The sequence below is a fragment of the Mytilus californianus genome, unplaced genomic scaffold, assembly GCF_021869535.1.
Source record: "Mytilus californianus isolate M0D057914Y unplaced genomic scaffold, xbMytCali1.0.p SCAF_9, whole genome shotgun sequence".
Lineage (NCBI taxonomy): Eukaryota > Metazoa > Mollusca > Bivalvia > Mytilida > Mytilidae > Mytilus > Mytilus californianus.
The window spans coordinates 13,781,980-13,805,446 of NW_026262745.1; the positions used below are offsets into that span (position 1 = coordinate 13,781,980).

General features: G+C 32.6%; 1 protein-coding gene across 2 annotated transcripts in view; it reads left to right on the forward strand.

Annotated features, from left to right (window-relative positions):
• Nucleotides 1-20,426, forward strand: part of LOC127715586 (complement C1q-like protein 4) — a 62,731-nt gene extending 42,305 nt beyond the window's left edge. Inside the window, exons 1-3 of one of the 2 annotated variants that reach the window (XM_052221677.1) lie at nucleotides 15,928-16,025; nucleotides 18,664-18,738; nucleotides 19,451-20,426. In XM_052221677.1, coding sequence (XP_052077637.1) covers nucleotides 15,953-16,025; nucleotides 18,664-18,738; nucleotides 19,451-19,839 — 537 coding nt within the window. In that variant the 5' untranslated portion in view covers nucleotides 15,928-15,952 and the 3' untranslated portion in view covers nucleotides 19,840-20,426. Of the gene's footprint in view, nucleotides 1-15,927; nucleotides 16,026-18,663; nucleotides 18,739-19,450 lie in introns of those variants that run through there. The other variant, XM_052221678.1, reaches the window with a different exon arrangement.
• The last annotated feature ends 3,041 nt before the right edge of the window (nucleotides 20,427-23,467 follow it).

A 23,467-nucleotide genomic window follows, 5' to 3' on the forward strand; every position in this document is an offset into this window, starting at 1 on the left:
AGTTTTAGTAAATATATTTTGCCATGGTCCAGAAAATTAATCAGTCAGATATTTATAACATAAAAATAAGAAGATGTGGTAGAGATAAAATGACGTAGATGCTAGCAAATATACGTCACCCTACGGCATTAAACATTGAGAAAAACTCATACCGCATTGCAAGCTATAAAAGGATTTGACATGACAAATTTAAAATATTCAAACGACATAACCAACGGCGTGTCATTGATTTATGTACAAAACAATTATAAACGAAAATCAAGGCTCATGATTTTGGTACAGATACACATCGAACTTGGCGGGATTAACCATGTTTGCGGGCGCCCAACCCACCCTAACCTGGGATAGTGGTGTCAAAGCGCAACATACGTCAATAAACGCGCTGTTCCTTTGCATTTTGTGTTTTTGCTGTGCATGAACTGATTTTGTGTCATGGATGGATACCTGATATCTTTTCTTTTCTATTATGTAAGAATAAATTGTAAAAACCAGTTGAAAAGGGGTTGACAAATCAGATTGATTCAAAGCTAAAATAAAAACTAATAAGAAGACCAATATATATATAATACACGTCTAAACATGTGACAACTTTATGACATTCCCCATTGGATAACACGTGGTTGCAAAGGGCTAACCACATAATATATAATATATATATATATATATATAATTACTCTAAATATCAGCACAATCAGTGCTAAATTTGCAAATTTGCTTTCCGCAAATTTTTGTTCTTCCCTCGCCGGGATTCGAACTCATGCTATTGGGATATCGAGACAACACCGCCTGCACTGTGTCCAGCGCTCTAGACCATTCGGCCACCTAGACTGAACTAATAATTCAGCTTTCGGTTGCGTAGTGTTACCTTTCCTCGTGACCAACTTCCAACGGAGCTTGTTTATGTTATCCATGCCCACCGTCATTTTACACCAAATTTATGAAATTTTTGAAGCCGAATAATTCTCTAGAAAATATTTCAATGGGTTTCAAAATGTATATTGTAAATATACGCACTGCAGTTATTCATAGATAAATAAAAAAATATATTGTACCCTTACATCCAATCACGTCGCTCCTAAGTTGACTTCCTTCACCTGCCTTGGGTACACAAAAGGCCAACTTAATGCTGGGAATCTAGAGTTGTAACACAGTACATGATATATTAGGCATGAAGATGGAATTGATGCAGATTAGCTAAATATCTATCGTAAAGGATCGTACGGTACAGTCACAGAAATAACTATTTTGATAAGTACGTCTAAACAAGTGACAACTCTACGACAGATCCATCGACTGGATTACCAGTGAAGGTGATACACGGCTGAAAACACATATTATATTCATAATTACTCTAAATATCAGCACAACAATGTTAAATCTGCTATATATACATGTATAAAGACAGAAAGTAACGATCAAAGAGTCTCACATGTATTCCCATTACTTCATAACATGCCAATTTGCCGACTTCTTTAGAACCGACTTTAAACCGATTTACTCTTTTAACATTTTGTTTCGCGGGAATTATGTACCCTTATACACTACAGAAACCTGCTCAAGTAGAATATAGGGACAATTTGTTCCTGTATAATAAAGATTCAGTGGGATCTGAAACGTTTGTGAGTTGGTTTATCGGGAACATTAATGAAAGATATTGATAACACTTTTATCAAACACAAACAAACAAACAGAGAGTAAATAAATGACATGTCTCCTGAAAAATTTATTCATAAAAAAGTTTATCGAAATTAGTATAGGCAACAACGCAAGTGATTTAGAAATTACGCTCTTTCCAGGGGTTGAAAATCACTTCGCGCATAAAGAAAATTGTAACCCTTCAAATACTTTATAGGCCTTTCCAATGTTCCACTTTTTTATACCACAATACAATTTATATGAGAGGAATATTCTGAATGAATGAAGGCTACAGATCATAAAAAACATTTTTCAACATAATAAGCTATAAAATGTTAGTATTGTCGCCAATGGCAGAATAAATACTACCGTTTTCCCTACTAAGAGGAGAAGAAGACATATACTATTGGTATCGCTATCGGATTCGACACGGAACTTGTTAATTATTGGTAATACAAGTAATAGCTTTTCTAAAAAAAACTTGCCGTTTTATAAATTTACCACTTTTTATAATAAAAACGTGGACAAAACTGAAGTCAAATAGTATCATGACCAACTTCCAACGGAGCTTGTTTATGTTATCCATGCCCACCGTCATTTTACACCAAATTTATGAAATTTTTGAAGCCGAATAATTCTCTAGAAAATATTTCAATGGGTTTCAAAATGTATATTGTAAATATACGCACTGCAGTTATTCATAGATAAATAAAAAAATATATTGTACCCTTACATCCAATCACGTCGCTCCTAAGTTGACTTCCTTCACCTGCCTTGGGTACACAAAAGGCCAACTTAATGCTGGGAAAAGGTAATACTACTTTTTTCCCTAGTAAATTCCTCCGTTGTCGGAGCACCTTTGTCACACGGGTATTAAAAGACCTTTCTTAATTTTAATACTTCTATACTACTATACTACTTATTTATAAATAAAACAATAAGAACTAAAATACAAAATATTATTGTCCTAAAAATATACAGAAATGCAAAAACCGTAATTGAATACTATTTACATCTACTAGTGCATATGAATTAAAATCCAGACTATAAATAAGGCGTACTGTAGGTCACGGATCCGCGATGTCGTGGGCGTGTTCTAGTAATTTAGAAAGTGACAAGACCGGTACCACAAGTGAAGCAGAAACTTCTAACCATTTAATAAAATATCCAGTTCTTGTTGTTGGCAAGCCAACGTAAATTACTCATCTGAATCTATGAGTCAATCTTTGACTTTAAGGAATGGTGGTTTGCGCAATGCCTGATTAAGGGCATACGATACATTAACAGGGGCAGATAATAACGTTTTCAAAAACATTTTGTGTTGTTTTCGCAAACAGTGATGCCGAAACTATCTGAAACTAGGTGGACGTCTAGAGTTGATACTCTCTCTTGGCTTTTGGCTCATTATAAGTCTCTTTTGAATGTTCTAGAAACGGTGCAGTCAAAATCCAAAGGTCAGGCTGCAGCCGATGCTTCATCATATCATGCTGTATTACTCAAATTTGATTTTATCGTTGTTGTAATTTTACTGCAGTACACACTGGGATTCATCAGACCATTGTCAATCCTTATCCAGTCTAAGACTTGTGACTTGGTGAAAGCTCATCATGAGGCTAGAGACCTTTTGTTGCTATTTCAGGGAATAAGATAGGATTCGGGTGCCAAGTTTCATGATCTGTATGAGAGAAGCGTGTCCATCAGCAATGAAAATCACGTTGTTCAAACAAAGCCCAGAAGCGCACAAAGACAAAGACACAGAGCAAACGCACCAGTCGAAAGTATTGAAGATCATTACCGCGTAAACTACTTTCTTCCTTTCATTGACCACATAATTTCACATTTGAATTTGCGATTTCCAGAAGAACTGAAGGCCAGTTTCTATGGCAATTACCTCGTATCAGCTCTAGTAAACAAGATAAATCCGGAAATTATTCAAGATATGAAAACAGAATACATGAATGATTTGCCATATCCAAATGATCTGGGACAAGAAATCGACAGATGGGTGGCTAAATGTACCAGATCGAATTTAGAATCTGTTAAGACTCTTACAGACTCACTTAAATATGACAATCGGGACCTGTATCCAAATATACATACCATTTTGAAGCTACTATTGACATTGCAGGTCGGTTCTTGCTCATGTGAGAAATCTTGTTCTGCCCTTCGGCGTTTAAAGACATGGTGTAGATCAACAATGACCGAGGACAGATTATGAGGTTTTGCAATGATTCACGTCCGTCGTACGGACAATGTCGGACAAGTAAACGCAGCAGCTGTTCTCAACGATGGGATCTATGGAACAAGAAAGGTCGAACTAGCGTTCACAGACAATGACTAGCTTCCATTCTTTGGTCTTTATATAAATGTTATTTAAATGTGTGTTAATTTTATTGCAGCGTTAACCACACACACTTGTTCCGCTTTTTCTTCTTTTAAACATGTACCCTACTGTAAATGGATACATGTTTTGATGGAACAAAATTCGAGGCAAGTATCTATCAGCCGGCTCTGGTTGCCTAATGCATTTCTTCATACAGTAAATATGAAACAAAAACGATAAATATGATACAAAAATGGAGGTTACAAGACATATTTCGAACCCCCTAATATTACAATTTTCGGCCGGGGGGGGGGGGGGGGGGGGCAGACCCTTGTCTCGTCTGTTTTTGGAGACGGGCCCTGTCATGTAAATAGTATCATCTAGAAATGTAAAAGAAATCTTGTATGTGTTTTTTTTATTTCATATAGTAAATGCATAAATGTAGATAATAATACGCCAATGAGACAGAAACCCAACTACACAAAAAGCCCAATAAGTAAATTAGATATCAACGTACTGTTTTGATCAATATATAGTATGTTCACCATTTGGCAAGGTATAAATTGTATGGAGAATTGTCATTGTACGGATACAAGGTGGTTGCAATATTGCCCCACTCTTAGAGTGGCGGTATAATACAGGCAAGGAAGTCAATAATCATATGAACCGTAATAAAGAATACCACGAGAACAAGCTTATGTAACTTATCTATTGATATAATCATGCAATTTCATGCCCTATGTATCGACTGATGTACTTCCTATGAAATGTTATACTACGCCGTAATGGACTATTGAGACAATTATGACATGAATTTGCACGAAACAAATCCAAATATTCACGTTTTAAACATGTTCAAAGTAGTGAGGAGGAGTCACGCCCCTTTTAAGAAGCTCCATATATTGAAAATGCATAGTCTTTCATTGTATTACTATAAATGTTGGTTTGCTAGATCCGGCTTTTACTATCCTGGATCCACACTGGATTTGAAATACATTTTTCATGTCGAGGCCTTTTATAGCTGACTATATACGGTGTGGTGTTTTTTTTATTGTTGAAAGCCGTACGGTGACTTTTTATTGCTTTTATCTTCGTCATTTGAACTATGGTGGATAGTTGTCTCATTCGGGCAATCATACCAAATGTCCTTCTTTTCATATTATCCCACTTACTTTATGATTGTTTCACATTTTGTCATGTCGGGGCCTTTTGAATAATCAAAACTATGTCCAAGCTGTGTTGTCTACATGCATTATAGGACTAATGTCGGACAGAGATGCAAATTAATTCTTTTATCAGACTAATCTTTTTTGTTTCCGAACATTTCTCAAAGTAATTTAGTAATACTTGAATACTTTTTAAGATGCTATTTCTTGATTATGAAGAAGATTCTGTCCAAGTTTCGTAACATTTCATAAAGGCAAATATCTTATGCTATTTTACGAGTTACCAGCTTTATTAATTTTGATGATTAATATCGTTGCTTTGGAAAAAACCCTTGCTATACCATTTATCCTGGTTCCCGGTACTACGTTCCAGGTATTAGCTGATACCCATACGCTTTAAACACTCTAGAATTAACCCACTCTCAATGGATTGACAGTAAAATAAGACAAATCTAAAATATATATATGATTTTGAAATTAGTGAATCTTGCAATGCCTTTCTCTTTTCTTTTACTTCAATCAAGAGCAGAATGATTCTTCAAGCCATCTGTTTGGTCTGCAGCATAAGTAAATAGAACCCCCAGTTTCTATGCGCTAAGAGAGACTGGTTATTGATCCATTGTGCTATATATTGCACTGTGACTCCCAACATGCAGATATGTTATAAACTAACTAACGTTATACAGTGATTGGTTAAGGAACATACGGTGCATTTGCTACAGTGTGCATTTAAGCCGTGCAGGTATATGTGCATACTTTAAGGTTAATTGCAGATGATGCATAGAAAAGGATATCAAGATATTTTTAAGAAAAAACGAACAAAGCATACATAAACAAAAGCAGTACAGACAAAACTGATATCATGCAGATTTCTTATCTATAAAATAAAATAAAATATTTTACCTACCTGCCTACCCATGAGAAAAAATGTACCGTGCCAAGTTATTTTTTGGTCAAGAAAAAAAAAATTTTACCTACCTACCTCGTGATGAGGATGGATAAAATAAAGTATACTGCTACAAAGACTTTATAAAACGTCACCAGTGTCTGAGCAGAAAGTTGATGAACAAGGGTGATGTCAAAGAACGTATCGTCCTTTTTCTAAAAAAAAAGTTCATCGGAAGATACCAATACCTTGTTGATAAACTTCACAAATAATACATGATGGTCTTGACGTAAAGAATATAGGTACTGACGTTGTTTATCATCTTAATTAACTGTTATATTGTTCTTTTATTTGTCTTTGCAAATTATTAACCTTTACTATTGAGTCCATTTTTTTATTGATATCCTTTTGGCGTGGCTTATGCATCCCGCCAATGTGCTGTGGTCATTTCTTGTATTCCTGTCTTTCATTTTTGCTGATGTGCTTTGTCTATATGGTATTTTGTTTTTCATTATTGACATTTTTGTTTGTTTTATAGTGATTAAGATTAAAACGCAATGTTAACTGCTGTACCCTATTTTTGATATTTTTACCTATTAAGTCTGTTTGTTTTGTTTCTTATTTAAATTTTCCTCGGGTATTTTTGTTAATTTAATTTTTTCCAGCCATTTATGCGATTTGATGGTAACTGTGAAGGTGTTTTCGTTGTTAAATTTTGACAACACATTGGTGAAGTAGCTGATTATTTACACAATATTACAACTGCTACACATTTTGCAAAACTAGTATTATGTGCCTTTAAAAGAAAAAAATGTACCTTTGAAGCGATATACTCGTAGCCTTAACAAGAATTTGCATATGGCGAGGTAAACCTTGTCAAAGAAAAGTCATTTGAGGGGGTGGTGATGAACTTTAGGCCGTTTCCTTAGATATTTTAACGACCAAAACATACCACTGAAGTTTAAGATCATTTAAAACAAATGATGATACCGAATACGTCACTCCTGATGGTCAGGTGATTGTCAATTGATGTTTGTCAAAAAATATAATTAGAGGAGGAAGGAAATTGTCTTCTGTACGTTTAGAAATTGTACTCTCTGCACATCCAGATATACTAGGTGTCTAAAGTATAGCTATTCATGACAGTATATTCCTGAGGTAGAAAATCTCTAGTATTTTGAACAAAATTTAAATTTGGTAAAAAGTTAACAGGAAATGTTCCAAGAAGCATGTAAGTGTTGAAGAAAAGAACCTGAATTCAAAATCAAATGGAAGTAAAAATTAGCATAAAGAACAAAAGCATCATCAAGAAAGAAAGCATATACAACAGACTTTTTTTCATCCAAATTACACGTGTTCTTTGACGCGTGAACATTTCCAAGAACAATTAGTGGATAGGATAAAAAGAAAAATTTGAAAGAAGTCATTATATTAAGATTCTTTAATCGGAAGAATTCCTGTTTTTTGCTCGAATTTATTCTAATTTCAAATATCAATAAATAAATTCATCATCATAGAAACCAGGATTAAAATTCCATACGCCAGGCTTTTTGTCTAAAAAGGACTCATGAATAAGCGACGCTCTAATGAAAAAAAGTATAAAAAAAGGCCAAGTAGCACGAAGTTGAAAAACATTGAGGATCAAAACTACCAAAAAGGTTGTCAATATGATACTATTTGTATAATAAAAAATTCTGTAATTATTTATTGGATCTTTATACTTTTTTATAATTGTATTAAGACATAAGATGACATAGAATTTGCAATTAGATGATTCAGAGTGCATCAAAAATGAAATTCAGACAAACCACAAGAACTTTTACTTCTTGTAAATGGGAAGCTTCTATATAAACAAAAGATTTTTCATGTAAAAAGTTAACCGAAAAATATAACAATGACAGAAAGATACAAAAATAAAGAGGACCAAAAGGATAAACTATGTGATGGAAAATTACTGTAGAGAAATGCATAAACGGTATCTAAAACGAAATTAAATAAATATCGCAGGCTTGATGGCCTAACGGTAGAATTTTATAGACAATTTTGAGATTTTCTTAAATTATTATATATTTTAGTTGTAGATATTCACAACGCACCAGTATACTAATTTTGATATTCATATAGGGATATCCTTTGATTGCTTCTTTATACAGATTTCAAAATTTTGACATATGTTGTTGCGCAAAGAATAAAAAGGGCACATCCACAAATTATCAATGAAAGTCAAACCAGTGTATGCTGCATAAATATTTATTGAGTGAAATCTGAGACAAACTCAGAGGTTAAAGACTATGCAGACACATACAATATTGAGGGGCCAAAAGTATTTGTAGATTTTACCAAAGCATTTGGTTCATTGGAATGGGATTTTATGTTTGGAACTTTGAAGCATTTTTGGGGTTTTACTAATCATTTATTAACTGTGTTAAAATTTTGTACACAGAAATACAAACATGTATTATCATTAATGAGTAGGTATCAGAAACTTTCAAAAATTCCCATAGAATTAGACAAGAATGTCTTTTGTCAGCTCAATTGTCTGTTTTGTTCGTTGAAATTGTGGTTCAGAGATTAAGAAATAAGAAAATTTTAACAATTATCACTGTTAAAACTAGAGAAGACAAGTCATAATATCAAAATTTCACAAGTAGCCCACTACATAAAACTGTTTTGCAATGATAAAAACGATGTGGTAATTGCAATGAAAGAAATATAGATGTTTGGTTAACTAAACAGAGGGTTTATGGAAAGGGAAATTGAAATCGTGTTAAGATAAAATCGTCAGGATCAAGTTGGGAGAAACAGCTATTAAAGCTATTAAAGAAATCTTTCCATTTAAAGAAAAATATTATGCAAAAATACTTTAATCTTGCCTTTATTTACATTCTTTTGAAGTGTTTGTCTTATTTCTGAAAATTATTAAAAAGAAATGGAAAACAGAAGCTTTAAATGAAATTGGGATGGGAAACCAGACAAATAAAAAATAACCTGATGATGGGTCCGTATAAAAGGGGGGCGGGGGTTAGAAATAAAATGGGCTCCGTTGATTTTTGAAGAGTTTATTTATAAAATAAAAACATTCTGAAGATGTGGGACGTATAACGATTAGAAGAAATTCTCATTTCATCTTTTCGACCAAGCAAGCTAGATAAATTTTTAAACATATTAAAAGAAAAAAGTAAAATAACAAAAAAATCGAACTCAGAGGCAAATTCGAAACGGAAAGTCCCTAATCAAATGGCAAAATCAAAAGCTAAAACACATCAAATGAATAGATAACAAATGTTATATTCCTGACTTGGTACAGGCATTTTCTAATGTAGAAAATGGTGGATTGAAATTAAATGTATTTAGAAATCATTTCCTAGAATTAGGACAATTTTTATTCATGCTGCTACGTGGTTGTTAAACTATCAGGTTTCATTTTGTTTTGACTAAATGACATGCAATGTGTTCATTAATTGTATAACACTGGCATAAAACCAACGAAAAACAGTAACATTTCATAAAGGCAAATATCTTATGCTATTTTACGAGTTACCAGCTTTATTAATTTTGATGATTAACATCGTTGCTTTGGAAAACCCCCTTGCTATACCATTTATCCTGGTTCCCGGTACTACGTTCCAGGTATTAGCTGATACCCATACGCTTTAAACACTCTAGAATTAACCCACTCTCAATGGATTGACAGTAAAATAAGACAAATCAAAAATATATATAAGATTTTGAAATTAGTGAATCTTGCAATGCCTTTCTCTTTTCTTTTACTTCAATCAAGAGCAGAATGATTCTTCAAGCCATCTGTTTGGTCTGCAGCATAAGTAAATAGAACCCCCAGTTTCTATGCGCTAAGAGAGACTGGTTATTGATCCATTGTGCTATATATTGCACTGTGACTCCCAACATGCAGATATGTTATAAACTAACTAACGTTATACAGTGATTGGTTAAGGAACAAACGGTGCATTTGCTACAGTGTGCATTTAAGCGGTGCAGGTATATGTGCATACTTTAAGGTTAATTGCAGATGATGCATATAAAAGGATCTCAAGATATTTTTAAAGAAAAAACAAACAAAGCATACATAAACAAAAGCAGTACAGACAAAACTGATATCATGCAGATTTCTTATCTATAAAATAAAATAAAATATTTTACCTACCTGCCTACCCATGAGAAAAAATGTACCGTGCCAAGTTATTTTTTGGTCAAGAAAAAAAAATTTTAGCTACCTACTTCGTGATGAGGATGGATAAAATAAAGTATACTGCTACAAAGACTTTATAAAACATCACCAGTGTCTGAGCAGAAAGTTGATGAACAAGGGTTATGTTAAAGAACGTATCGTCCTTTTTCTAAAAAAAAAGTTCATCGGAAGATACCAATACCTTGTTGATAAACTTCACAAATAATACATGATAGTCTTGACGTAAAGAATATAGGTACTGACGTTGTTTATCATCTTAATTAACTGTTATATTGTTCTTTTATTTGTCTTTGTAAATTATTAACCTTTACTATTGAGTCCATTTTTTTATTGATATCCGTTTGGCGTGGCTTATGCATCCCGCCAATGTGCTGTGGTCATTTCATTTCTTGTATTCCTGTCTTTCATTTTTGCTGATGTGCTTTGTCTATATGGTATTTTGTTTTTCATTATTGACATTTTTGTTTGTTTTATAGTGATTAAGATTAAAACGCAATGTTAACTGCTGTACCCTATTTTTGATATTTTTACCTATTAAGTCTGTTTGTTTTGTTTCTTATTTAAATTTTCCTCGGGTATTTTTGTTAATTTAATTTTTTCCAGCCATTTATGCGATTTGATGGTAACTGTGAAGGTGTTTTCGTTGTTAAATTTTGACAACACATTGGTGAAGTAGCTGATTATTTACACAATATTACAACTGCTACACATTTTGCAAAACTAGTATTATGTGCCTTTAAAAGAAAAAAATGTACCTTTGAAGCGATATACTCGTAGCCTTAACAAGAATTTGCATATGGCGAGGTAAACCTTGTCAAAGAAAAGTCATTTGAGGGGGTGGTGATGAACTTTAGGCCGTTTCCTTAGATATTTTAACGACCAAAACATACCACTGAAGTTTAAGATCATTTAAAACAAATGATGATACCGAATACGTCACTCCTGATGGTCAGGTGATTGTCAATTGATGTTTGTCAAAAAATATAATTAGAGGAGGAAGGAAATTGTCTTCTGTACGTTTAGAAATTGTACTCTCTGCACATCCAGATATACTAGGTGTCTAAAGTATAGCTATTCATGACAATATATTCCTGAGGTAGAAAATCTCTAGTATTTTGAACAAAATTTAAGTTTTGTAAAAAGTTAACAGGAAATGTTCCAAGAAGCATGTAAGTGTTGAAGAAAAGAACCTAATCAAAATCAAATGGAAGTAAAAATTAGCATAAAGAACAAAATCATCATCAAGTAAGAAATCATATACAGCAGACTTTTTTTCATCCAAATTATATGTGTTCTTTGACGCGTGAACATTTCCAAGAACAATTAGTGGATAGGATAAAAAGAAAAATTTGAAAGAGGTCATTATTAAGATTCTTTAATCGGAAGAATTCCTGTTTTTTGCTCGAATTTATTCTAATTTCAAATATCAATAAATAAATTCATCATCATAGAAACCAGGATTAAAATTCCATACGCCAGGCTTTTTGTCTAAAAAGGACTCATGAATAAGCGACGCTCTAATGAAAAAAAGTATAAAAAAAGGCCAAGTAGCACGAAGTTGAAAAACATTGAGGACCAAAACTACCAAAAAGGTTGTCAATATGATACTATTTGTATAATAAAAAATTCTGTAATTATTTATTGGATCTTTATACTTTTTTATAATTGTATTAAGACATAAGATGACATAGAATTTGCAATTAGATGAATCAGAGTGCATCAAAAATGAAATTCAGACAAACCACGCACAAGAACTTTTACTTCTTGTAAATGAGAAGCTTCTATATAAACAAAAGATTTTTCATGTAGAATGTAAAAACTTAACCGAAAAATATAACAATGACAGAAAGATAAAAAAATAAAGAGGACCAAAAGGATAAACTATGTGATGGAAAATTACTGTAGAGAAATGCATAAACGGTATCTAAAACGAAATTAAATAAATATCGCAGGCTTGATGGCCTAACGGTAAAATTTTATAGACAATTTTGAGATTCTCTTAAATTATTATATATTTTAGTTGTAGATATTCACAACGCACCAGTAATACTAATTTGATATTCATATAGGGATATCCTTTGATTACTTCTTTATACAGAATTTTGACATATGTTGTTGCGCAAAGAGTAAAAAGGGCACATCCACAAATTATCAATGAAAGTCAAACCAGTGTATGCTGCATAAATATTTTTGAGTTAAATCTGAGACAAACTCAAAGGTTAAAGACTATGCAGACACATACAATATTAAGGGCCAAAAGTGTTTGTAGATTTTACCAAAGCATTTGATTCATTGGAATGGGATTTTATGTTTGGAACTTTGAGGCATTTTTGGGGTTTTACTAATCATTTATTAACTGTGTAAAAACTTTGTACACAGAAATACAAACATGTATTATCATCAATGAGTAGGTATCAGAAACTTTCAAAAATTCCCATAGAATTAGACAAGAATGTCTTTTGTCAGCTCAATTGTCTGTTTTGTTCGTTGAAATTGTGGTTCAGAGATTAAGAAATAAGAAAATTTTAACAGGTATCACTGTTAAAACTAGAGAAGACAAGTCATAATATCAAGATTTCACAAGTAGCCTACTACATAAAACTGTTTTGCAACGATAAAAACGATGTGGTAATTACAATGAACGAAATATAAATGTTTGGTTAACTAAACAGAGGGTTTATGGAAAGGGAAATTGAAATTGTGTTAAGATAAAATCGTCGGGATCAAGTTGGGAGAAACAGCTATTAAAGCTATTAAAGAAATCTTTCCATTTAAGGGCATACGATACAGTAGAGATCCCTCGTTGATTTCTTCTTAAAATTTTCGAAGAAGGTCAATTTCGATGTGTACTTTTGAAATATGCAAAGAAAAATATATCTTCATGACTTAGTTTTTGAGGTAATTTGGTTCGAAATTTGCATATTTGAAGGAAAAACCCAGAATTGTTTTAAATCAGGACTTTAAGGAAAGTACAAATACTTTTGAACAAACAGTCATAATTTAACCGGGTTTTTTGTAAAATGTTCCCTTGATCCATGGCATCAGCATGCTGTAACAAGTTAACGGTTGAAATAAATAGTTATATCCTAAGTTCTTTTAATACAAGTGAAATAAAGAAGATGAAAATATTTTTGCGTCTACAGAGAAGTGCAGAAAAAATTCTATCATTGATTTTTTCTTAAAATTTTGGCGGAGCGTTCTTGAAACAGAACTTGATTGATTGCAAAAGAAAAAACTGGGGGTCCATGTGCTTGTTTTTTCAATAAAAGCAATAAACCTTAATTTTTATTGGCAAACGGGACGTTTGCCAATAAGGCGCCAAACTACGTTGGAATAAGTTTTATTCTCAACAACGTCGTGTAATCTTTCCCGCCGTTCACTACTAAGTTGTCAATTTCAGTGGTAGAGCCAAAGTGTTTTTTTTTTTTTTAAACCAATGATATTAATCATGAAAATTAATAATGCTGGCTTTTCGTAAATAGCATCATATTTGCCAAACCTTTATGAATTGTTACGAAACTTGGATAGAAAAAGTATTCTAGTAAATTACTTTTAGAAAAGAAATGTTCGGAAACAAAACAGATATATATATAATAAAAAAATTAATTTGCATCTCTGCATGTCCGACATTAGTCATACAATTCATGTAGACAACACAGCCTGAACATAGTTTTAATTATTCAAAAGGCCCCGACATGACAAAATGTGCAACAATTATAAAGTAAGGGGGGGTGATAAAAAAATAAGGACATTTGGTATGTTTGCAAAAGAGACAACTATCAACCACAGTTCAAATGACGAAGATAAACGCTATTAAAGGTAACCCTACGGCCTTCAACACAAAAAAAAAAAAAAAAAAAAAGCCACACCGTATAGTCAGCTTTAAAAAGCCCCGACATGAAAATGTGAAATAATTCAAACAAGAAAACTAACGACCTACTCTATAGGCATTACATGAACACAAAATCATATCCACATTAAATCGGGTCAGCTTAGTCCATTACAGTGTAGTATAACATTCCATACAGCAGTCGATATTAGAGCATGAAATTTAATGATTCTGTATCAATAGATAAGTTACCTAAGCTTGTATTCAGGGTATTTTTTTTGCTACGGTACATATAATCATTGAATTACTTGTCTGTATTATACCTTCAATCTAGGAGTGAGTGCAACCACATTGTTTGTTCGGTCCAACAAATATTTTGTTTCTTATCTGGGAAACTTCTTTACAAAAAGGCTTCGTATTGTTCAGTAACTTAACATCAATGAGTTTCAACTCTGGTCTGTCAAATACCTAATTCCTGTGTGCCGATTTTTCTCTCTCAATATGTACATAGAGGATATGCTTAGCACATCAACGGGTGCGTTTTTTGTTTTTGGGCTATAATACGGGGCTTATAACTTTGTCATTTTAACTGACAGTTCTTCTTCATACACATATATATTCCACGGGTTAAATTCTAAAACTGTCGTTAAACTCTTTATTGTACCTTTTCAAAGTCAGGAACAGTATGATGCGCTGTCATTATTTATTACGTTTTTTTGTGAGCCGAATGCTGAAGTAACTATATAAATTACTTATTGTTTTTTTGTTGTTTTTTTTTTTTGTGTAGTTGGGTTTCTCTCTCATCGACGTCTTATGTTGTTCATATCTGTTATTCATTTCCTATATGAAATAACAGACATACAAAGTTAAGAATGCGGATCTGATTTTTTTCCTATTCGAAGTTAATATTGTTGACTTCCTTATTAATGAATAAATATAACAATTCTCGTGATTTGGCCAATTTTCATTGCAGATACTTTTTTCAAATTCGCGCAATCGGGATTATGACGTCAGTGGATTTTCCGCAAATGTGACTACATCTAAAGCGACGTCGCGAATTGTAATCGTTCTCATTAGAAACATCGCGAAATTACAACGTTCTGATTAACAACGTCGCGAAAACAAAACGAAAAGTTTTGAAAACGTTATTATCTGCCCCTGCTACTGTATCGTATGCCCTTAAAGTAAAATATTATGCAAAAATACTTATATCTTTATCTTGCCTTTATTTACATTCTTTTGAAGTGTTTGTCTTATTTCTGAAAATAATTAAAAAGAAATGGAAAACAGAAGCTTTAAATGAAATTGGGATGGGAAACCAGACAAATAAAAAATAACCTGATGATGGGTCCGTATAAAGGGGGGGGGGGGGGGGGGGGGGGGGGGTTAGAAATAAAATTGGCTCCGTTGATTTTTGAAGAGTTTATTTATAAAATAAAAACATTCTGAAGATGTGGGACGTATAACGATTAGAAGAAATTCTTATTTTATCTTTTCGACCAAGCAAGCTAGATAAATTTTTAAATATATTAAAAGAAAAAAGTAAAATAACAAATAAATCGAACTCCGAGGCAAATTAGAAACGGAAAGTCCCTAATCAAATGGCAAAATCAAAAGCAAAAACACATCAAATGAATAGATAACAAATGTTATATTTCTGACTTGGTACAGGCATTTTCTAATGTAGAAAATGGTGGATTGAAATTAAATGTATTTAGAAATCATTTCCTAGAATTAGGACAATTTTTATTCATGCTGCTACGTGGTTGTTAAAATATCAGGTTTCATTTTGTTTTGACTAAATGACATGCAATGTGTTCATTAATTGTATAACACTGGCATAAAACCAACGAAAAACAGTCAACATCATTCCTGCTATCCAACAATAGTATACACTATAAAGATGAGAATACAGTTTATCCTTGCCTTTCTGACTATGAGTGTTAGTGTTTCAGGAGACTGTAATGCTGGTCATGGTAGGTGTAATAAGTTGTTAGTTTTCATGAACAATTTGGTAGATGTGACAATTCGTAGACCCTAAGGTAAACCACAGATTGCATTTAATAAACCAAATGTAATAGTTTACAAGAAGTTGATAGGGCAAATAATATAATTTGTCTAGTCCAATGGCAAATATATTATGAACATTCATGACTAAGCTCTTAAAAGTGTTTCTATTCGTTTTCAATTGTAAGTACCATTATACTTTGCAGTTAACTTTTTTTTGGCGAGCATGTCATTCAACAGATCAAATTAATTGTGAGTATCCAATGAGTTCCTGGAATTTGAAGAAAACATGATTTCTTAATTTAAGTTAAAAATTTTGAACTGTCTTTCGACATCAACCATTACCCTTTGAGACGATATTTCATTTATTGTTTATCTTATATTCTTCATTTGTTTGTGTGTTTGTTTGCCTGTTTGTTGATTTGTTTGTTTGTTTGTAGAGTTTGTTGGATTTATCTTTTTAGGGTGGGTGGTTCTTTCATACAGTCTGTTATAAAGTTATTATGGATAAAGTCATCGTGGAAATTTGTTGTGAATGACATTTTTGAGAGTTTCAGTTGAATATATACATAGCTTATCTATGCGCTTTGGTTTTAAACATATTGTATAAATAAACAAATAGATAAGACACTTCGATGGGTACTGTGTGCGAACCTAAAAACATCATTTGTTGGCTTTTTTTTAAATTTGGGTGCATCCGCCGAGTCTTATTTTTCATATTTCACAGAACGAAATCCCAAGTAACAGTTAAAACCATATGCAGCAAATTGAGTTTTATCATCATATTGCAACTATTAACTGTAATTAGTCAATTAACAATCAGTAACTGTGAGCAGTTAACTCACTCTTTATCTCACTTGGCCCTATGGGCCAAGTGATCTTTTCTCATCACTTGGCGTCCGTCGTCCGTCGTCATCGTCGTCGTCGTCGTCATCGTCGTCGTCCGTCGTTGTCAGTCAACTTTTACAAAAATCTTCTACTCTGAAACTACATAGACAAATTCAACCAAACTTGACCACAATCATCATTAGGGTATCTAGTTAAAAAAATGTGTCCGATGACCCCGCCTACAAACCAATTTTAACCAACTAATATTTCACAGAACGAATCCCCAGTAACAGTTAAAACCATATGCAGCAAATTGAGTTTTATATCATATCTAGTTAAAAACATGTTTCCGATGACCCCGCCTGCCAATCAACATGGCCGACATGGCTAAACATAGAACATAGGGGTAAAATGCAGTTTTTGGCTTATATCTCTAAAACTAAAGTAGTTAGAGCAAATACGACGGGCTAAAAATTTTCATCAGGTTTAGATCTATCTGCTCTAAAATTTTAAGACGTATCAGACAACCTGTTGTTGGGTTGCTGCTCCTGAATAAGTACTTGTAAGGAAATTTTGCAGTTTTGGTTATTATTTTGAATATTATTATAGATAGAGATAAACTGTAAACAGCAATAATGTTCAGTAAAGTAAGATCTACAAATAAGTCAAACATTACCAAAATTGTCAATTGACCTCTTAAGGAGTTTTTATAGTCAATTTTTCACAATTTTTCGTAAATTTTTGTAATCTTTTAAAAAATTCTTCTCCTCTGAAACTACTTTAACAAATTTAATCACACTTGGCAACAATCATCATTGGGGTATCTATTTAAATAATATGTCTGATGACCTCGCCTGCCAACCAAGATGGCCAACATGGCTTAAAATAGAACATAGGAGGTAAAATGCAAGTTTTGTCTTTTATTTTGAAAACCATTATAAAGAGAGAAAATCTGACAAGAGAAAATATGTTCAGGATTTTGAGCTCTACCAATTGTCCATACATGTCTAAACTGTCAGATTACTTCTTATAGGATTTATTGCCCTTAAATGGCAAACCATTTTTTTTTTTTTCAATTTTGCCTACTATCTTGAAAACTATAATAGATACAGAGAAACTTTAAGATGATCAGCAAGACAAGTTCTAAAAATAGGTCAACATGCTCGAAATCGTCAATTGACTCCTTATTAGAGTTATTGCCCTTTGATGATGATTTTGACGATTTTTTGGCGTTTTTGCCTTATATCTTAAAACTATAATAGACAAATAGAAACTTAGCTAGGCAAAAATGATCAGCAAAACAAAATCTACAATGAAGACAATATGGAGGAAATGGTCACCCGACTCCTAATTGGAGTTATTGCCCTTTAAAGACGATTTTCACCCTTTTTTTTTGCGTTTTGTCATATATGATAGAAAATTATAATAGATAAAGATACACTTTAAATCACAAAAATGATCAGCAAGGCAAGATCTACTAACAAGTCAAATTTTGCTGATATAGTTAAGTAGACTGTGACTCTTTATAGGAGTGATTGCCCTTATTTGAAGATTTTTTATCCTCTTTTGTGTTTTGAGCAAAAACTAAAGAAGATAGAGAGAAACTATACAGGCTAAATGATCAGCAATATAAGATCAACAAAACAGATTTTTTTCATGAATTCTATTCTTGTCTACAATGTTGGAAATTGTCCTTTGTTGAATATGCACATAGAACAAGGTGAGGGACATAGGCTCTTTAGAACCTCTGGTTAACTTAATTCATACTGTGTATTATAGGAAAGACAACTTGTATCACAGAAGATCTACTTCAGATGTTCATAAGAGTAAACAGACAAAGTGACATAAAACCAGGTATGATTTATTCATCTTTAATTCCTATACAATTAAAGAAAACGAAAACTTGGAACTTTTTGTACAAATCTCATGTTTCTATGATCACATGGCGGGTGGTGCATGCATTGCAGAAGACCTTGTCCTGTCGACACACCCAGTCCTATTGTAACCTCAGTATTTTCTCTAAAGTTTGATTTGTATCTTTTCGGTGGATATGTGAGAAAACTACTGTTGCATCTACTGCTAATCAATGACAACATATATATTTGCCTTGTTTAACAATGAAACGCTAGAAATCGGGGAATACAGAGAATGATCAAAATGGCTTGCACATTTGTCAAGCAGATCAAATTACAAAGAAGTTGTACATAGAAAAGCGGTCAGATAATCTTAATAACGAATTCTATATATCTCATGTTCTTAATGTTATGAGTTATATACAAATTAGTTTCTACTTTCAGAAATATTTTCCAAGAAACTTACAACTGTTATTGTCCTCACGTATAAGTGATAGACTTGCACTGTATTAATAATTTAATGTATACTCTATTGAAACATATTTCATAAAATATATTGTAAAGTTGCTTGTTTGTTTGGATTTTTACTAATGTGTGTTCTTGTTGGTCTAATTGTTAATGTAAAGCCGAATAATATTAAAAATTAATTTGACCTGAATATATAAATGTTATTCCTAGTTAATAGGCCAATGTTTTTGTTTCATGACAAAAAGAGAGGCCTGGTTTCCTAGCTTTCGTGAAGAATCATCCAACACTGTCCAACAATGTGATAAAGTTTGATGATGTAGAAATAAATATTGGAAACCATTACAACCCTACCACTGGAGTTTTCACTGCACCTGGAAATGGCCTCTATGTCTTGTCTTCCATGATTATGGCATATGGTAGTACAACAATTCAGTATGAATGGCGAAAGAATGATTCTATTTTTTCTTACGGATATACAGACAAAGCATACAGTAGTTTTCAGTCCCAGACATTTATCTTTGAACTGAAGAAAGGGGATCGTATTTACATAAAGCACCGAACTTCAAGTAGTGAAAAACTACACGGAGTACACTACCTCTTCTTATATTTATTAATTTCCGTCTCTACACAGTGACGTCCTATTTCACAGATGTAGATTTGTAATGAAACAGAAAGCCATCGCTGTCTTGTAGTTAAAGAAATTTGCAAATTATTGAATTGGTGAAATTTCTTCAAATGCTGCTTTTCAATTTAACTTTTTCACATCCGTGATTAAAAAAATCTAATTAAAGTGTATGACAAAATTTATTTGCGAGAATGATAATTTACTCAATAGGCGATGTCAATGAAAACTTTTAGAATGTATGAATTTAAAACAAAATATTTACCTAAAAAAGTATAACAATGACAGAAAGATGGAAAATAAAGTGGACGAAAAGGATTTACTATGTGATGGAATCTAAGGTAGAGGAATGTATTAACGGCATCTAAAACAAATTAAATAAATCTCCTGGGTTTGATGGTCTTGTATTAAAAATGTATAGACAATTTTGGGATATACTAAAATTATTAGTTGTGAATATCCTAAATACCGGCTACGATAGACAACGTTTACCATATTCACAACTCACCAGTATATTAACTTTGATATTCATTAAGAGTTATCCTTTGTTTTAGAAAACTATCGTCTCGTTTCACTTCTTAATACAGATTTTAAACTTTTGTCATATTTCTTCCTAAAAGATATTAAAAAGGTGTACTTCCAAAAATTAACAGTGAAGATCAAATCGGTTGTGATGAGAAAAAGGTTTAATGAGTTTAATCTGAGACAAACTCAAAGGTTAAAGACTATGCAGACACATACAATATTGAGGAGACAAAACGCGTGTCTGGCGTACAAAATTTAATCATTGTATCTATATCTAGTTTGTATGTTTGTTGCATAAATATAAATTTTTTTTTAATAATGAATACGAAAAGACAACAATAAAATGATCGCATTTAATTATATCTAGGGGATTAAAAAGTCTAGAAATCGTTAATTCCAAGTAAAAAGTTAAAATTTTAGTTACCGTGTATATTTATGGATGAAAGTCCAAGTTAATAAGCCTGTGTAATTGTTTTAGAACCGAAAAAGAGGATTGTCTTTCTAGCTTTTGTGAAACGCAATCAAATACTGTCCAACAATGTGATAAAGTTTGATGATGTAGAAACAAATAATGGAAACCATTACAACCCTACCACTGGAGTTTTCACAGCTCCTAGAAATGGTCTGTATGTCTTGTTTTCTATGATTATGGCATTTCGTGATAATTTTTTATGAATGGCACAAGAATGATGCTGTCTTTTCTAATGGATATACGCAGTAGTTCTCAGTCCCAGACGTTTGTCTTCGATCTGAAGAAAGGGGATCACATTAACATAAAGCACCAAACTTTAGTGGTGAAACACTACACGGATGACGCTTTTCTTATTTTAGTGGTTACCTTTTACAATAAACGATTAAATAAAATAAAATTGAGAATGGAAATGCGGAATATGTCAAAGAGACAACAACCGACCAAAGAGCAGCGACCACCAATGGGTCTTCAACGCAGCGAGAAAATCCCGCACCCGGAGGTGGTCCTCAGCTGGCCCCTAAATTAAATTGTGTACTAGTTCAATGAAAATGGACGTCACACTAAACTCCAAAACATATAAATGAACTAAAATTAAAAAAACATACAAGACTAACAAAGTCCAGAGGGTCCTGACTTGGGACAGGCGCAAAAATGCGGCGGGGTTAAACATGTTCTGTGAGATCTCAACCCTCCCCCTATACCTCTAGCCAATGTAGAATAAAGAAACACATAGCGATACGCACAGTAAAACTCAGTTTAAAAGAAGTCCGAGTCCGATGTCAGAATAGGTAACAAAAGAAACTAAGCAAAATGACAATGATACATAAATGAACAAAGGACTACTAGCAGTTACTGACATGCCAGCTCCAGACCTCAATTAAACTGATTAAAAGATTATCACTTCATCATATGAAAATCAAGTACAATCCCTCCCGTTAGGTGTTTAGTATCATACCATCATAAAATATATGAGAAGAACATAACCCGTTTCATGCCAACAACTGGTTTTGAATAAATGTGGTTATTTCCGATTCAAAGACCCTATGAGTGAATCAATGTTAATACCAAAATATGCAATCCTTAATGACTTGACAACAGTATCGTATGCCTATTTGTCAATTAAAGTTCACATTTTCTACCTCAAATGGTCAATTTATAATTCTTGTCACAACAGTATCATCTGTAACCATATATCTGACACAATTTACCTAATAAATATACTAGAAGTGTTCAAACAAAGCCATATTTGCAATAGTTGTATGTATGCAGATACCAGTCTGAGATATAAATTCACTTAAAATGTTATAGAGATGACTGCTAACATCTAATTTTTGCATAACTTCCAAGCATAGTTATTGTTTTCTATATCAAGAACTTCAAAATCATAAAATCATAGCATTTACAAGTTAAATTATCTGTTTTATGACCCAGGGGGTAGGCAATTTTCTCTGTTTTTTGCCCCTGGGGCCTCAAATTTCCTAAATTATTCTGCTGTTTCTAGCAATTTGGAATATTTAGTACATATTCAGGATAGAACACACTATTGTAAGTTTTGTTGAGATATTTTTGTATTTCTAGCTTGTATTTTTTATGCCGTGGTGACAAAAAAGCAGATTTAGGTGTTACGGCTTACTTTTGGGTTAATGACAGGACACAAACATCCCATAAATAATATTTAGGAAGGATCGATGAGTTTCAATGACTGCGAAGAGTAAATATAAGCACTTCTTAACAATTTAATTTACAAACATGCAAATATTATGAATTAATTTTGTATTCAGGACTTTAAGCAAACTATGCATACTGTAAACTGTGAATTTATGCTGAGTCATCATATCTAAGGCCCAGGATTCTATCAATCTTCATGAAATATTTATAAAACTTCATATTTGAGTTAATTTCTTTAAAATCTGTGAGATAAAGCAAATTTGGTTAAATTCTGGATGTTTTCTTTTTTCACCCTATATAGGTTGCATTTCTGTAAATATTGACAATGCATTTTCCCATAGGAACTCCTTTTACGGCTAAAACTGTACCACTTTTACTATGAAGTTTTGAACAAAATCTTATCCTAGAATTGAAAGTTCATATGCACTACAATTTTTTTCAAAGGTCAAAATATAGGGCTGTGCGGCATATTTTCAACGTTTATATGCCCTGAACTTTTCAGAGTTTAAACTAACACTAATTTTCTTAACTACCCCTACCTCGAATGAAGGGTTACCAGAGATTTCAATGTAAACAATATGCACATGTATATTTACTGGTAACATTCCCAAGTTATGTCTCTATGAGATGGAACACAGAGAGCATAACTGGGAACCAGTATGTAAACAAAATTAATTTTCTATGAATATTCTAAATCTCCCCAAAAGAGGCGTGGTTTGAGAAACAGCTGTATTTACAAAGTGCAACCTAAAGATAAATATATCAAGATCCAGGAAAGGGCAGTGTTCATTGTTAGTATTAGCTTTATTTAAAGTTAGTTCGGCAGGATAAATCTCTTTAGTGTACATACTGAAGTCGTCATTATTGAGAGCCAATATATCATCAAAATATCTAAAAGTGTTATTAAATTTTTGAATCAGATGTTGTTTCGATGGGTCTTTGCTGATTTTAGTCATAAAATGTAACTCAAAACAA